The following is a 16,922-nucleotide window of genomic DNA, read 5'->3' as shown; positions in this document are numbered from 1 at the left end:
TAAAACCACTCAGAGCTAGCCATTTTGAACTGCCTAACGCTATCCGTTGTGCATCATTCTTGGCACTCAGTACTTCTGAGAATCTGGGCGCTTATTCAAGCTGTTACATTATGATTGTAGTAATCAATTGTAATTTCCCCCTTACAGCAAATTTGTGGGTCAGTCCCTCATAAACAAAGGCATATATGACAAACAAAACAGCCAGGATGATTAGAAGGGGAGACATTTCTGTGTTTTACCTTTGCTTTACGAAAACGGTAGACCACCAGCATGCTGATGAAGTCCAACAGCATACAGAGAGTTTGGAATGAGATGATAGCGAGCCGTAAATACTTGTCCTCCTGTGCATAGCAGGGAGTGTCATCTGTACAGTAGGAACATCCTTCCCTGCAGGGCAAGCAGGCATAGACTTCCCCAGCCATCTCGCCTCCATAAAATTGGCTCTCTGCATCCTTCCCTAAAAGTATCAAAGACAGAGGGATCAAGATATCTTATCATTTAAGCAGTGAGGGGAAAGAAGGCCATTTGGCTTATCTTCTTGGTGACCACAGCCTACATTCCCATTCCATCAACTATATTTGGCATTCCTTCATCACTTCTATTTGGGAAACTGAAGCAATTACTTAATACTTCTGTGATGCCTTCACAGCTGAACTCTGGGACAGCTGAGCTCTTCTGAGGAAGATGGAGTGTCAATCAAATAAGATATATATAAAAGTCCACAACAAAATGAACAGTAAATGTGTGCAAACAGAGCAGGGATATTCTCATCTAAAGAGAAGATGGGGAATGAACGGCCTCTACGTTGCCAGTCTTAAGGCTCCTCCAGATAGCCAAGAGTCCAGTAAAAGCTATTCTGTTTTTAAACTGTTCATCTTTCAATGATTTTTCCCACCCCTGTATCTAGAGTTGCTCTAAATATACAGAGGTTTTCTCCATCTTCTGTATCCCACTTGAGTTGTGCTTCCTTCCTTCCCCATTCTGCCAAATGCAATACATCATCAGTGGGAGTCACTCAGAAATAGAGATGAGATCAAGACAACAGAAACATCAAGGAACTTTGTCTGCCTCAATTATTCTTAGTACAGGGGGGAAAACCCCATACACTCTGACCTGCGTTTCAAAAGTCACAGCTAGTGCCAGAAATGAATGGGGAATAAAGTAGGACGGAAGGTACAATGTCCACTACATCCCAAGGTTTTTGCCAGTTCAGTGCCTGATAGGGATGTCTGGGAAATCTTTTTGAGATGTATCTTAAGGTGTCCATTAATTAAATGTCTGTCATAATGAAAAATTATGGAGCAAAGAACGAATCAATGAATTAGCATAAGCGTGGAATGTGTATGTATGTGTTTTCAAGTTGCCTGTCAACTTATGGTTACTCTGTGAATTTCATAATGTTTTCTTAGGCAAGGAATACTCAGATATGGTTTTGCTGGCTCTTTCCTTTGAAATACAAACCCTAGTAAAACAGTGGAGGTACTTTTCCAGTAAAGGAAAGTCTATATACGCAACAAATCCTGCTCAGCTTTTAAGAGAAGATGGGATCTGGTGACTATATAGTCCTTCCTTCACTGGAAAGATACCTCGACTGTTTTACTAAGATTTATACTTAGGTAAGTTATGGGCCTTAATATCCTAAAGGTACCAGATCCTGTCTGCTCTTGGAAGCTGAGCAAGGCCATGGTTGGTTAATACTTGGATGGGAGACTGCCAAAGAATGCCAGATGTTGCAGGCGATATTTCAAAGGAAAGAACCGACAAAACCAAAGAAAACTCTTTGGGGGTCACACTCCAAGCTTATGCTAATCAATTGATTCGGTTTTTTTGCTACATAACCTATTGCTATGATTGACACTTTAGCATACTTATCAAAAAGATTTCCTAGCCATTTCCATCAGGACCATGTCCAAGATGGACTTGTGTACAGATGCCAGCCCAGCTTGCATGTGCTTACCTAGCTTGGTCAACTGCAAGGAATAGCAACACGACCTCCTTGTTGTCATTCATAGTCCTGATGCCTGCCTATCATTACCAATTCCTCTCCTCATAGGGCATACCTGATACTGAAAACTATCAAGACTTCAGACCCCCATCGGGGCAGTAGGTGCCATCTCTGCTGACCTTATCCTTAGCTATGGCCATTTCTCATTCTCCTAAACAGCTGGAAGCAAGTTCTGCAACTGAGCTTTCATTGGTGCTTCAGAAGAATAAACAAGGCTGCTTCTTAGCATATTGCATGAGGAACAGAACTAGAAGATTTAATCCAATCTGCCCTGCTATCTCAGCACCCGACTTTGCCTCCCAATTCTGCCTCGGCCCACAACTGTGCAGCCTCACCGAAAGCAGAAGGATGGCAAAGTTTTTAGTGGTAGAAGCATCTGGCGGCAAAACCTTGATTATTAATGATGGTGAGCAAGCAAGAACACAGCTTGACTTTCAGATTCCTTGCTGGGTTTGCAGAGCTGGCAGTTAGATAAACCATCTTAAAAAAACGAAAGTGCTGAGGAAATTTCACAGAGAATCGGAGATCTCCCTGGTTCAAGTCTGGAGAAATTGCCTCCTAAAGCAAATAGCTAAACTCCATATGTTTAGGCAACATCCCATATAAACCACTTTCTCTATTTAGCCTCTTAGGAAAATATGCAAAAACAAATGTCCAATTCACAAATAGCCACAGTTAAAAATGGATTAAAGCTGCAATCCTAAATACTTTACATGCCTAGTAAGACCCATAGAAAAAATGAAGTGGCTTCCTTCCAGTAACCAGGTGTAAGATTGCACTGCTCCTCTGTTTCTTTTTCCTTTTCTCTCCCTTATTTGGGCACACAGCATTTCATACACTGTCTCTTTTCACAACTCTATTTTCTTGCTCTAGGAATATCTTATTTTCATATACTTCTCTCCAGATCCCTGTCAGACTCTTGCAAAATGGCTATACAAACAAGGAACCTTCCGGTTATGCTGTTTCTTTTACAGCGGCAATCACTTCCACCAACTCCTCGTCTTACATTTGACTCCTCGTTTTACATTCGTTTCAGTGGTAACGGCTTTTGGGTGCCCAGTGTTTGCTACCTTTCATTTCTCCTTTGTGTCGCAGAGATGGAGACAGGCTATATTGAACCAGAGGCTTTCCTTTCATAATTTGACAATCTTCTCCACTCTTTGACACAGGCTGTCACATCCCTTGGCTTTGATAAGATACATATATTCAGTTCAGCAGACTGAACATCCATTCAAACAACTCCACTTCCTAGAAATAGAATTTCCCTATCACCTTACTTTGTGGTGGTTTACCAAAAAGAAATTGTGTTGCTTGTTTGTTAATTTACCTACATATGTAGGAGCAATTTAATTAGTAATCATACCCTCCAACAGTTGTAATTTAGCAGTCCTGAGCAATTCTCTGTTGTCCAACTTTATAAATTGCTTTAATAGTGTCCCAGTTTCTCTCTCTGCCTCTTTTCTTCCTTTGTCTTCAGCTTCATTCAACTGTTGCAAACCTAGGCCAAATTTCAAAAAGAAGAGAGGAAAAGGGGAAATCTTGCACTTCCCAGAAGGCTCAGGCAAATGGAAACTTTTGCAACCTCTTTAAACATCAGTCTTTTAATTCCTTTTTTCCTTAATAACTACGTATATCTCACATCTCTTACTCATATTTCTTACATTGACACTCATATACAGTAGAGTATCGCTTATTCAATGTAAACTGGCTGGCAGAACGTTGGATAAGCGAATATGTTGGATAATAAGGAGAGATTAAGGAAAAGCCTATTAAACATCAAATTAGGTTATGATTTTACAAATTAAGCACCAACACATCATGTTATACAACAAATTTGACAGAAAAAGTAGTTCAATACACAGTAATGATATGTGGTAATTACTGTATTTACGAATTTAGCACCAAAATATCACGATGTATTGAAAACATTGACTACAAAAATGCATTGGATAATCCAGAATGTTGGATAAGCGAGTGTTGGATAAGTGAGACTCTACTGTGTGTGTGTATATATATATCATAAGCTAACTACCGTAATTACTCACTGTTTCTAACTCTTAATATTTCCAACATCTTTAACTCCCATTTCTAATGCTGACAGATTCCTAATCTTAATTTTGGTAAACCCAACTGTCACTTTTAGTACCAAACACAGCCATCACCTCAAATTTTTCTTAGACATTCAGGGCCCTTCCAGACAAGCCCTATATCCCTGGATCTGATCCCAGATTTTCTGTTTATCCCAGATTATCTGGCAGTGCGGACTCATATAATCCAGTTTAAAGCAGAAAACCTGGGATCAGATCCTTCGAGACAGAGCCTGTCTGGAAGGGCCCTCAATAAATCACCAGCCAGCCCAACAGATCCTTTTCTTAGGCTCCATCTACACTGCTGAATAATGCAACTTGAGACTCAAATAATACCGTTCAATACAATTAAGATGCATTATATGAATTACAGTATATGTTTCAAACTGCATTACATGGCAGTGTAGGTGAGGCCTTATAATTGCATCTCACATGTTTCATTCTGTGCATTTACAACTTGTGGTGACCCCAAAGTGAACTTATTATGGGAGTGGGTTTCAGACGCTGAGCGTATGTGTCTAGCCAAGTGTCACCCAAGGTGTTTCCATGGCTGAGCTGGAAATCGAACCGTGGTCTCTAGGGTCATGGTCCGAAGCTCAAACCACTTTGCCATACTGGCTCACATCTTGCATGCATAACCATATTGCTTTATCTAATAAATGAAGCAGCAACACCCACCAGGTCTATAACATCCCAAGCACTACTTCTTTTCTTCCTGACAGTAAATATGAAGTGAGTGGGTCTTTGCAAAAATAAATATAAATATCGAGTAAGAAAATAAATCAGAGAGAAACAGTGGGAGGCAGGGTGGTTAAGATGGCTAACTCATTTTATAATATGCTATCTTGTACTGTACTGTACAGATCAAATTAAAAGCATGTGAGCAAATTCCTTTTTAAGAAATGGTGCAAGATGTAGAGTTTTATACAAGAGTAGAAGAGACGGAGAAAGACAGTTAACACGAGTCTGATTTGAAGCTTCTAAAAGTCTATATGATGCATAAAACATGCTATTTTACATAGTTGTATTATATGAAAGCAAATTTCAAAGGAAAATTATCAAAACTAATATGCCCTTGTAAATAGGGAACAGAAGAAGTTTCTGCTCTAATATTTATGTCGAAAATGGTTACTGCCCAGTAGCAAAGCAATTATTTTTAATAAAAACAAATTAATATTTATTTACAAATCAAACACACTTAAAAGTAGATATGTTTTACCAGATTCTCCAGAGTATCACAGATGACAAACCACGGGCCTAAATTTCCTTAAGTGATTATGTAATCCCTGAGTTGCAGGCCATTGGGAATATACTGTATAACCCTGACAAGGATAAAAAGGAATTCTGCATTATTAATGTGCTCTCTCTTTCAAACTCAAGCAAAGGCACTTACTGTGAAAGCTGTTCATTGAAAATATTTGGGGATTATAGAATCCAGTCTTACAAATGCATGTGTAGGCTCCAAGTACAAATCCAAGGCCTTTAATTGGCATACACTGTAAAAAAGAAAGAAAGGGAAAGATGAAAGAGATGCCCACTCTCCAGTACAAAGAGAGATTATACATCTTGACATGAACAGTGCGAGAGATTTTAACAGAAAGATTTTAAAACCTTTCAAAGAGACTGGTTTTAGGTTTTATAGATTTTATAGACACGCTTTCCAATTTCGAAGTGCTCTTCACTGGAATTTATAATAATACATATATTGATCACCCTATCGGCTTTTGTAAAACTAAAAACAAACCACTTAGATTTTTTTGAAGTTTGCAATATTTGAATCAATAAACAGCGCATACTCACTGCATAAATATATATATTTGATGATGTGACCCAGGAGATGACATCCTGTTATTGACATATACAACTGGCAGTCCAACATATGCCTCCATATCTCCCCCCTCTTTTTTGTCATTATGAAAGTATTCCCCTCATTCCATCACAATGACCACAGTGCCCCACCCACCGAGAATTCATCATTTTGTCACCGTTTCGTCACAGCTATTTGGTCACCAATAGAGAATGGAAGGATGATCAGAGAAGCATCAGGCTATGCCTCAGGCCCCTTATAGACAGCAACAAATCGTGGGTTTTAATCAGGGACAAAAAAACCTGGGACCTGAGAAGAGGTCCACACATAGACCTGTTGGTTCTGGGATTTCTGCCTCCATCGTCCACACTTGCTGCTTTGTCCTGGAATTTTGCAGCCCCCAAGATAGCTGCCATGGGACATACACCAGACATTTTGACAGTTTTTTGTTTTTTTTAAAACTAAGATGAAAATATGTCAATATGCGAATCATTGTATAAGTTCCGTTCCTGGGTTATAGATAACCATGGGCCCGGATACCGTTTCATCTGTTGATTCCGTGTTTTTGTACCGTTCCATCCATTTGGTTCCATCCATGGAATGGTACAGCTCCCTTCAAATGGAAACAGCAGTGAAACAAAAAAAAGGGGGGGGGAATGGTATCCATTTGTTTGGCTGATTTTCGGCATGCTGGCTGTAGATCCTGCCAGCCAAGCCCTACAGCACCAAGCACCAGACCCACTCAGATGTAGGCCCTGGCTGACAGATCCTAGAGCCAACCGCCAATCACTGATCGCCAGGCACGGGGCCCACTCGGTGATAGACCCTGGATGGCAGGGACTACAGCCAAGTGCTGAGAGCTTGGGGCTTGTAGGCCTGGCTGGCAGGGCCTTGGCAGGGCCTACAGCTGTGTGCCGGGCACCAGGCATGGCCCTTTGCTGCCCAAGATCCAAAAATCTTCATTTTTCCAGACCTTGAGAGGAAAGGTTCATTTGTATAGGTGCTCGTTTCTGGAAGCAGCAGATGAAAATGGGTCCATACAAATGGGACAAACAGAAATGGATAACAATTCCATACAAATACACAAGACTAGTTATAGAGGCTGTGTGGCAATTTGTGCAGACAAGTTAGGCCATGTACTTGTGCCTGGGAACTACAGGGTGATGTTCCTGGGTTATACATGCCTGTTCCTGATTGCTTTTATCATAAAAAATGGGGAAATTTTACACGGCAAAACCTTTGTTTGTGTGTCAGAAACTTCATTAAACGTGTGGAGGATGAAGCATCTCTTGCCAGGGTGATGTTTTCGCCCTCTAGTCAACTGTTGCCATGTTTTTAGGATACAACCAATCAGGAACTGATGTTTATAACCCAGGAACAAACCCTCATTAAAAAATCCCATGTTTTCTGAATACAGGGACATACAGATATTCAAAGATGCACATTTTCAGGCCAGAACCAAGATATTCCTGCACCTGAAAATCTCGTAATTTTTGCAGTTTGTAGCAATTGCTCCCACATTTACAGGGAACAGTGTTTGGCCACCCTCCATTTTGATACAGGAGCTCCTGTAATGACAAAATTGGATAGGAGCGAAAGAGAAGGAGAGGAACCCAGGCCCCTTCCATACAGCTGAATAAAACCCCACATTATCTGCTTTGAACTGGGATGTATAGCAGTGTGGATTCAGATAACCCAGTTCAAAGCAGATATTGTGGGTTGTGGGCTTTGATATTCTGGGTTATATGGCTGTGTGGATGGGCCCTCAAATTCCTATGGTTCTGCTCACACCAGATCACTGTAAATGCTTCCCTAGCTATCAATACACTTTCTGTCCTTGAGGAGAAACTCACAGGCACTGGACATGTAACTATCCCCCCACCTCATAAACCTTGTTTTTGCTATTTTATATAAGGGATGCCATTTTACTATGCTATAGAATATAAGGGAACTTGATCACCCACAGATTTTAGTATCTAGTGTGTGCGCGTGCCGTAAAATGAAAAACCAGAGGATACTAAATGCCCACTGCACGTGTGTATGTACACACCAACATACTTGCAAATATGCCTGCAGGGTGACATGAATAATAATGAAGAGCAAAGAAATCATTCCTGCTATTTAGTTCCGACTGTATTAGCACATCAACCCCCAGTGCTGCAATATGTATGACTGTAGACTTCTAATTACCATGAAGATTATGAATCTCCTGTGCGTGTTCTCAAAATACAGAAGTCTGGCTTGCTTTTATGAGAAAAATGAAAGTGCAGCAGAATCTCAATAGGTGTGGACACCTTCAGTGTTACGTTTCTATCTTTTAAAAAGGCAACTGTGATAATATTGATCAGGAAAGGTGGCCCCATCATTACAATTCAACATACAACACTTAAAACTCTTTAGGTAAGTGTCATTTTATGAACTCAATCGTTTTTTAAAAGATCACCCTTTTAATTCATACTGCAATATTTCCCCAACTGTTACATTTTAATGAGCAGTTTAGCACACACTATAAAACCATAATTTTGTGATGTGACATTTTAAAGATTTTTAAATACCCTTTCTTTTCACTGTCATTAACATGATACTAAAATGACAATGAAGTTAATATTATTTGATTTTTTTAATGGTGTTATTGTATGATAGTATTAATAATTTGATTTTTGTGTGGAATTTTGTAATTTCAAATCAGCTCTCATAGAATCATAGAATCATAGAATAGTAGAGTTGGAAGAGACCACATGGGCCATCCAGTCCAACCCCCTGCTAAGAAGCAGGAAATCGCATTCAAAGCACCCCCGACAGATGGCCATCCAGCCTCTGCTTAAAAGCCTCCAAAGAAGGAGCCTCCACCACGGCCCCGGGGAGAGAGTTCCACTGTCAACAGCTCTCACAGTGAGGAAGTTCTTCCTGATGTTCAGGTGGAATCTCCTTTCCTGTAGTTTGAAGCCATTGTTCCGTGTCCTAGTCTGCAGGGCAGCAGAAAACAAGCTTGCTCCCTCCTCCCTATGACTTCCCTTCACGTATTTGTACATGGCTATCATGTCTCCTCTCAGCCTTCTCTTCTGCAGGCTAAACATGCCCAGTTCTTTAAGCCGCTCCTCATAGGGCTTGTTCTCCAGACCCTTAATCATTTTAGTCGCCCTCCTCTGGACGCTTTCCAGCTTGTCAACATCTCCCTTCAACTGTGGTGCCCAAAATTGGACTCAGTATTCCAGGTGTGGTCTGACCAAGGCAGAATAGAGGGGGAGCAGGACTTCCCTGGATCTAGACACTATTCCCCTATTGATGCAGGCCAGAATCCCATTGGCTTTTTTAGCAGCCGCATCACATTGTTGGCTCATGTTTAACTTGTTGTCCACAAGGACTCCAAGGTCTTTTTCGCACACACTGCTGTCAAGCCAGGCGTCCCCCATTCTGTATCTTTGATTTCCATTTTTTCTGCCGAAGTGAAGTCTCTTGCATTTGTCCCTGTTGAACTTCATTTTGTTAGTTTCGGCCCATCTCTCTAGTCTGTCAAGATCGTTTTGAATTCTGCTCCTGTCTTCTGGAGTGTTAGCTATCCCTCCCAGTTTTGTGTCGTCTGCAAACTTGATGATCGTGCCTTCTAACCCTTCGTCTAAGTCATTAATAAAGATGTTGAACAGAACCGGGCCCAGGACGGAGCCCTGTGGCACTCCACTTGTCACTTCTTTCCATGATGAAGACGACGCATTGGTGAGCACCCTTTGGGTTCGTTCGCTTAGCCAATTACAGATCCACCTAACCGTAGTTTTGTCTAGCCCACATTTTACTAGTTTGTTTGCCAGAAGGTCGTGAGGGACTTTGTCGAAGGCCTTACTGAAATCCAGGTACGCTACATCCACAGCATTCCCTGTATCGGCTCTGATTTATGGTGGCCTATTGTTGGGTTTCTTCTGCAACACTGATTCAGATAAAATTTGCTTTTGCTTTCTCCTAAGACCAAAATACTTGCCCAAGATCATTCAGTAGATTTCTATGTCTGAGGAGAAATTTGAACCCTGGTCTCTCAGGCCCCTTCCACGCTGCCATATAAAATCCAGATTGTCTGCTTTGAACTGGATTATATGGTAATGTGAATTATTTGCTTTGATAATCTGGATTATATGGCAGTGTAGAGGGGGCCTCAGAGTCCTAGTCCCACCTATGTCACAACACTAGAAATAATGATATGATATAGTAATTATCATTTTGGTATTATGGAACCTAACTTGAAATTTCATCCAATTAAAACCATTATAACTGAAAATTACTTTAATATGAATTCAAATATAGATTTAAAATAAACAGCTGGTGTCATAAAAATGGCACCATCCAAAAGCCCATGGTGATTGTGGGTTGAACTTCAGACAGCCCCACACTTCACATCTGATTGTGATTTTTGATTGTAATGTAAAGCTGCACTGAATGTAGCCAAGGGCCATTAACAGCATTAAATAGATATCTTTGATAAAATGTATTTGATCCCCTTTGAAACTGTCACAAACTATCCATAGAATAGAAGCATTGAAAGTGTCCAAAGCAGTTATGTCACAATTCCTGACACAACAAGTACCATACAGGGGATAAAATGTAATACTCTCACAAGTTTTGGCAAGTCAATAGCAATTTCACTCATAACTTAAAATGTAGAACCAATTATTTTATCATTCCAGGCATCACCAGTCTTCAAACACCTGGCAGGGATATTTTGAACTATTGTTAACACATTATAAGACCCGATTAGGTTTTTCTAGTTCATATCTGTGACCAAACAAAATCTTTCTTTTTAAAATCAGTGTAAGATACATTCCTACACAAGAAATCAATAACAAGAGCAAGGAAGAAGAGACTTTAATAATCAGCTAGTTACTCATCCTTGGTATGGCAAGAACAAGAATATAACAAGTACATCTGTTTGTGCTTCTATTTTCATCTCCCTCTCGTTGGAGGGGATGGATACACTTTCATGATAAGCATTTTGATTATTTGCTTTTTAACTCACATCACTGTGGTAAATGTCTGAGATATTCACAATCTGTAAAGTTCAAGAGCAGTTGCATCTCTAATGGTGAAGAGAGCTGATATATAGAAAGTCCTTATGTTTAGGCTTGGTGGTATCCGTTTCTTTGAGTATTTCCTGATTTCTCAAAGGCCCTTATGTAGTTGCTATTGCCCATGGTTTTTATATAGTTATAACATCTCCTCCAGCTAATTATTCTCTTCTTTTCTTCCAGGCATACCAGTGTTCCTCTCTCAAACTGCCTCAAGTGTGTCAGGAAAACACTTGCTCATCCTCTAATGTGATATATGTCATCCTCTGTCAACAACACCCTTCAATCCTTTACACTGGGAAAACAGACCAATCTCTATAATGGACATACTGAGTGATTTCAGCTACCACAAGAACCACAGATTCGAAGGCTCAGCATTTCTCACTTTCCAGAAGGCCAAATTAGACACAGATGGGTAGAAGGAAAAAGCAGAGGTTTTATTCTCAATGGCCAAAAAGGATGTCAGTATAGAAAGCACTCCAATGTACTGACATACTGTAACTGCAAATAGAGAGCATTTTTATGAAATCCGTTCCAGCTCTTGATTGGTCCAGGAGCTGTTTAGCTTGGATCCACATCCTGACTGGTTCAAGACTCCATCCAACATCATTGCTGGTTGGCTCTTTATGGTGGCAGAAAATTCAGTGAACTATCATTGGAGCATTTGAAGTGTCAGTTTTTTTATTGATCGGCCTCCAAGAGGGGCACAATTAGAAAGGAATGTGGTGTGCCATTGGATAATGATGAGCTCAATGTGATGACTATGAGGCAAACAATAGGGTTCATCCAAAGTACACAGTGGGTGCTTGAAAAAGATGACCATTTAAATACGTCTTGTAAGGACGAAGTTGACTCAAGGCATGGGAGAAGGATTGTTCCCACAGATAATCCCAATCTTAATCAATGGACGCAAGAAATGGACCCAGGAACTCTGATTTAAATTCATTATGTACTCCCCTCACGGTTTAAATGTTGGACCATCATTCTGGAGACCAGGAGGAGAGGAAAGTCATTGCCTACAACCAATAAGAGTATATTCATATGAATGGTGTACATACTTTACTTATGCCCAAGTTTTTTAAGTAACTGATATGTTTTATGTTGTTTTATGCTGTTTTATGTTGTTTTATACTATATTATTATATATTTTTTAATTTCATGAATTGTTTTAACTTATGTCAATGTTGGGCTCGTGCCCATGTGAGCTGCCCCAAGTCCCATAAAACAGGTTTTAAAAACCCACTTGAGGGTGGGTTTTTGTCCCCACAAGGACCCCAAACCCTGACTTTCCCAGGCAGGGTGTCTAGATGCCATACTAATAATTACTGGGATGGCACCCAGGAGTCCCCGAACATAAACCTTTAAAATGTAAAACAACATACCCAGCCACCATTGAGGTACACCTGGAGTCCTCCTGGCACATAGAAATGATGGGCCAGGAGATGGGGAGGGGGAGAAGGAAAATAGCTCCTTGCCCTCCCCATCTCTTGGTACATCATTTCTACATGCCAGGAGTATTCCAGGAGTACCTTAATGGCAATGCTTGTTCCCAGGTAAATAATGATAGACGCTCTTTTCCATGGTAGTCAGGTGGTAAGTCTGTTCTGGATTTTAGTCCAACATTCACAGGAGCTTTCCAAGTCTGAGAGGTCCATCCCCTCAAATAGGTTTAGAAATCTAGATAGCTTCTTTAATGTTCTAACTAAAAAACTAAGTGGATTCACTACCACATTGTCATGGAAGCAACCAGCTGCCAGTGCAAAGTAATTACATTATAGTAACTTGTTACATTTTAGCTCTGCTTGGATATAGTGTGTCTCTTCCCCCACAATAACCTAGAAACCTAGTTTTTCCTATTATAAATGTGTTGAATAGTTTTAGTCCTGCCTTATAGCTTGGGCATTTAAAAATGCATGCCTGTTCTCAGTGTCACCAGAATAAAAGGCAGCCGCAGGAAGCTAGGGGTGTGGACCAGTTTATCTAAGCTGGTGCTCCTTCAGAAAATTATTTACAGAACAGAAAAAATGACAGCCCCTCTCTATTACCCTTGTGATGAGAATGTGTATAAATAATTCAAGAAGAAAAGAAACAAAGAGATGAAGATTTTAACATCACCTAAAGTGTATTGCATTCCCATTGAGAGAGCACTGCATCTCACTTCAGGCACAGAAAGCTAGCTGGGTGAACTGCAGGGTTGCCTTCGGGTGAAAGGGCACTCTATACAAAATACTCTCATTTGGGTCTCTACCTAAGGGAAGCCTCACCCATGTGGGATTGACCAGTGGTAACAAACAACAATGCTCCAATCAGCTCCAGTCTGAAAAGTAGTTTCTATTCCATTAACCAGGCAAGGGAAGGAGACAGAATCTTGCCCTTCCTAGTAATCTCAGGTAAAAGCAAACAGCTGCATCCTGTCCTAGCTTCTTACTAGAATCATAGAGTTGGAAGGGACCTCATGGGCCATCCAGTCCAACCCCCTGCCAAGAAGAAGGAAAATCACATTCAAAACACCCCTGACAGATGGCCATCCAGCCTCTGCTTAAAAGCTTCCAAAGAAGGCGGCTCCAGCACACTCCGAGGCAGAGAGTTCCACTGCTGCTCCTCCTCATTAATAACTTTCTTCCTCATTAATGACTTTTGCAATATTGACCACACTATGATTTTACTTGGCTACATGTGCCCTTATTTTCTTTTTTGAAATGTTGTATGCAGAGCCGTCCCGAGGTAATTTTCAGGAGTAGGCGACCAGAAATTAGCCCCCTCCCAAATTTTGACGCCCCCCACCCACCAAACAAATTGCTAAAAAACACCTGCGGTGGCGGCAACAGCTCCCTGGAGAGAACCACCCGTCCACACGGTCGACTGGAAGGCTTGCGCATGTGCACAGGCCCATCACCCAAAAAGCATGGTCAATGTGACTGTGCCTTCCAATCGTCCGTGCAGACGGGTGGCACTCTCCAGGGGGCTGCTGCCACCACCGCCGCCGCCACAGGGACGCCTCAACGGCACCCCCAGGAACAATGCGCCACAGGCGACCGCCTAATTGGCCTCGACGGTGGACTGTCTCTGGTTGTATGTTGTGACCACCCCTTCTTTATACGGAGCTCTATGCATATACTAATATGCACTAATATGCACATACCTCAATGGACATACAGAGCCTTCTCAAATACTGAATAAGCACAGAAATTAAGGAGGCGTGGGGCAGCTCCACCTAGTGGGGGAGGCACCTAAACATGGGCCAATGGCTGGGAAACTCTGGAAGCAATAATCCAAAAAAGATTTAAATATATATATTAATGGACCATCATCTAACTAGTTGCTATCCAGTCTTCTTGAACACTCCATTTGGTCTGTGCAAAATAAGGCTGACCAAAAACCTACAGTAATACATAATCTGCCCTTCATATCCACAGAGTCTGTGATCACTGATTCAACCAGCCATGGCTTGAGATTTTTGTTTTAAAAATCCAGCAAGGAAACCTTGATTGTGCCATTTTCTACAAGGGACACTATCTTACTAGTGCCCCGTATATAATGGGATCTGAGCATCCATGGATTTCCCATGTGAGGCCCTGGAAGGTTCTCTATATCCACATGGGGTCTCTGTCTGCTTTTTATCACCCTGATAAAACTTACCAGAAAAAGCCAACACTTCCCAGGAAACCAGTAGAATCATCATAGACCTAGACAAAACAAAAGCTAATCTGCATTTCAACTATTACTTCAAAAGAAGTGATTCATAATCTTTTTATTAGCAAGCCACAGTGAAGTCCCAAACACAACTCGAGCCTGAGCTGTGAGTGGAAAACTCCAGCCTAATTATTCCAGACAGTTCAAATAAAAAGAGGGGGAAATGCCTCTGAGTTTCATATCTTTTTGCCTATTCTCCGTGACAACAACTACCATCTCTAACTACCTATTCCTAGGAGATGGCTCATTGCTCTTATCGGCTAATTTCTGCCCCAAGTTCTCCAAATGCTAACCTGATCTTCTTCATCTTCAAAGTGTATTGAATATCATTCCTTTTCACTGATTGTGTTTTAAGCATCTTCGTTTTTTTCACTTGGAATCCCAATGGCAATGTCATAAATAGCATTCCTTTCTCAACCTGAAAATAAATCCTTTTCCATCTATATGCAGTTCCTTTGGATCCTTTTGATATATCCTACATGTGAAAATTGAATGCACAGGGTAACTGGGAGCTGGGAAAGGACACCAGGCCCCTTCATGTTGTGCACACAGAACAAATCAGCTATGGTTTCTTCCAAATTGTATTGCATTGATTGGTGTAATTCTTATTTTTAATCACATACTTTTTAAAGGGGTCAAAACACCTACTAGTTCTTTGTGACTTGATTTTAGTAATAATTCTGATGGTCCTTAACAAAAAGGGATGACAGATCCCAAGGTAGGAAGTGACCGATAAGTTAGTCTGTCATTTGTACATAGTAGATGTATTCAAATGGAAAATATATTTCTACTATCAATTTTCATGGATTCTACTCCATTTCATTAAACAGGAATCTACAACAGCTGCCCTGAATCCCTATACAAGAGATTCCCTATACAGGAGAAATGCAGGATAAAAATAAAGTAAATAAATATATCAATGCCTGATTTAATGAAGGTGATGCCCTTGCAATGGTTGCATATTTTTATTCTTTAATCATTTTATTCCTCCCACAGAAACAAACCTAGATCAAATTGAATATATTTTTGAATGATAAATGAAGATTTATGTGCAATCATCTCTTTAATTCAGTGTATCTATTCTAATTGGAACTACAGTATTTGGTTTAGGCTTGAAAGCAGCAGACCTACCTGGCAAAAAGCAGATCAAAAAATAACATCTTGCCTTTTTACATTTAAAATATACCGGTAGGTATATTCACAGCGTATAGATGTTGGATTCAAACATACTGCATTCAGAAAAGAAAAACTGCTGAATAATGTATAATTTGATGTAAACAAAAGATATTGTTCTCCAGAGGAGTAATGGAACAGACTGGAGTTGGAAAGTTTAGCTCCTTGGAAAGTCTCACCAGCACTTCTGAATTCAGTGCAAAATGCTATTAAGGCTTGATCAAATATTAATTACCTTGGCATACTTGTACAATATTTGACTGAGGGGATGCCATTAGTGAATCAGGATTTGCTGCCAGAAGGAGAAAGAGGAATAGTCACTAACCATCACACTCCTAGTGCTGGCCGAGTCTGTGGCAAATAATGCAATATGTCCTATTTCCCTGTTCCGGTCACCTTTTTAACCTTTGGAATCTTAAAAATAGTACCCAAGGGGATTATTTCCTTTCCCACGCTCTTTTTAAAAACCTCAGAAATGTTATATCAAAGAGATACCTATATCTAGCAAAACTGAACCTGTCTATTAGCTATTTATTCTCTTCCTTTCTATGAAATAACTTCTACTGAACTAAATAAGCTTTACTTCTGACTAGGCAGGCCAAGAGCTATATGTGAAACCTGTGACACCAGACTCTATCTATATTCACTCAAATTGTAAGTCTTGTGGTTTCAATAGGGATTATTTACAAATAAGCATGTAAGGCAGGGCTGGCATAATTCCAAACAGTTGTCATGTATACACATATGATATATCCATTTCATTCTGAAATACTATCATATGTGTTCATGCACCTTCACATTGCATGTTGATTGTTAGAAACTCCATGAACTTCAGGTTTTTTTCCTGAAATATAGCCCAAAGCACCTGCTGTTCATGTAATCACTAACAAGGGCTGACCTTGCTTAGCATTCATCTCATAAATGAATACATACATGCTTTGCTTAATAAAGCCCATAGGCAACCCTATCAAGAGTTTTCTTGGCAAGATTAGTTCAGTAGAAGTTTGCCATTGCCTTCCTTAGCAACTGAGAGAGTGCAACATGCCCAAAGTCACACAGTGAGTTTCCATGGCTAGTGGGGATTTGAACCATAATCTCCAGAGGTC

General features: G+C 40.5%; 1 protein-coding gene across 2 annotated transcripts in view; it reads right to left on the bottom strand.

Moving 5' to 3' along the window:
• gpr158 (G protein-coupled receptor 158) overlaps positions 1 to 16,922 on the bottom strand; it is a 134,433-nt gene that overhangs the window by 55,925 nt on the left and 61,586 nt on the right. The window contains exons 3-5 of one of the 2 annotated variants that reach the window (XM_062958234.1): positions 5,486 to 5,588; positions 3,369 to 3,503; positions 240 to 457 (exon numbers count right to left, since the gene is read on the bottom strand). In XM_062958234.1, coding sequence (XP_062814304.1) covers positions 240 to 457; positions 3,369 to 3,503; positions 5,486 to 5,588 — 456 coding nt within the window. The remainder of the gene's footprint in view (positions 1 to 239; positions 458 to 3,368; positions 3,504 to 5,485; positions 5,589 to 16,922) is intronic. The other variant, XM_003222060.4, reaches the window with a different exon arrangement.

This window comes from Anolis carolinensis, chromosome 6 (genome assembly GCF_035594765.1).
Source record: "Anolis carolinensis isolate JA03-04 chromosome 6, rAnoCar3.1.pri, whole genome shotgun sequence".
In the NCBI taxonomy this organism is placed as follows: Eukaryota; Metazoa; Chordata; class Lepidosauria; order Squamata; family Dactyloidae; genus Anolis; species Anolis carolinensis.
This window is presented reverse-complemented; position numbering and strand designations above follow the sequence as displayed.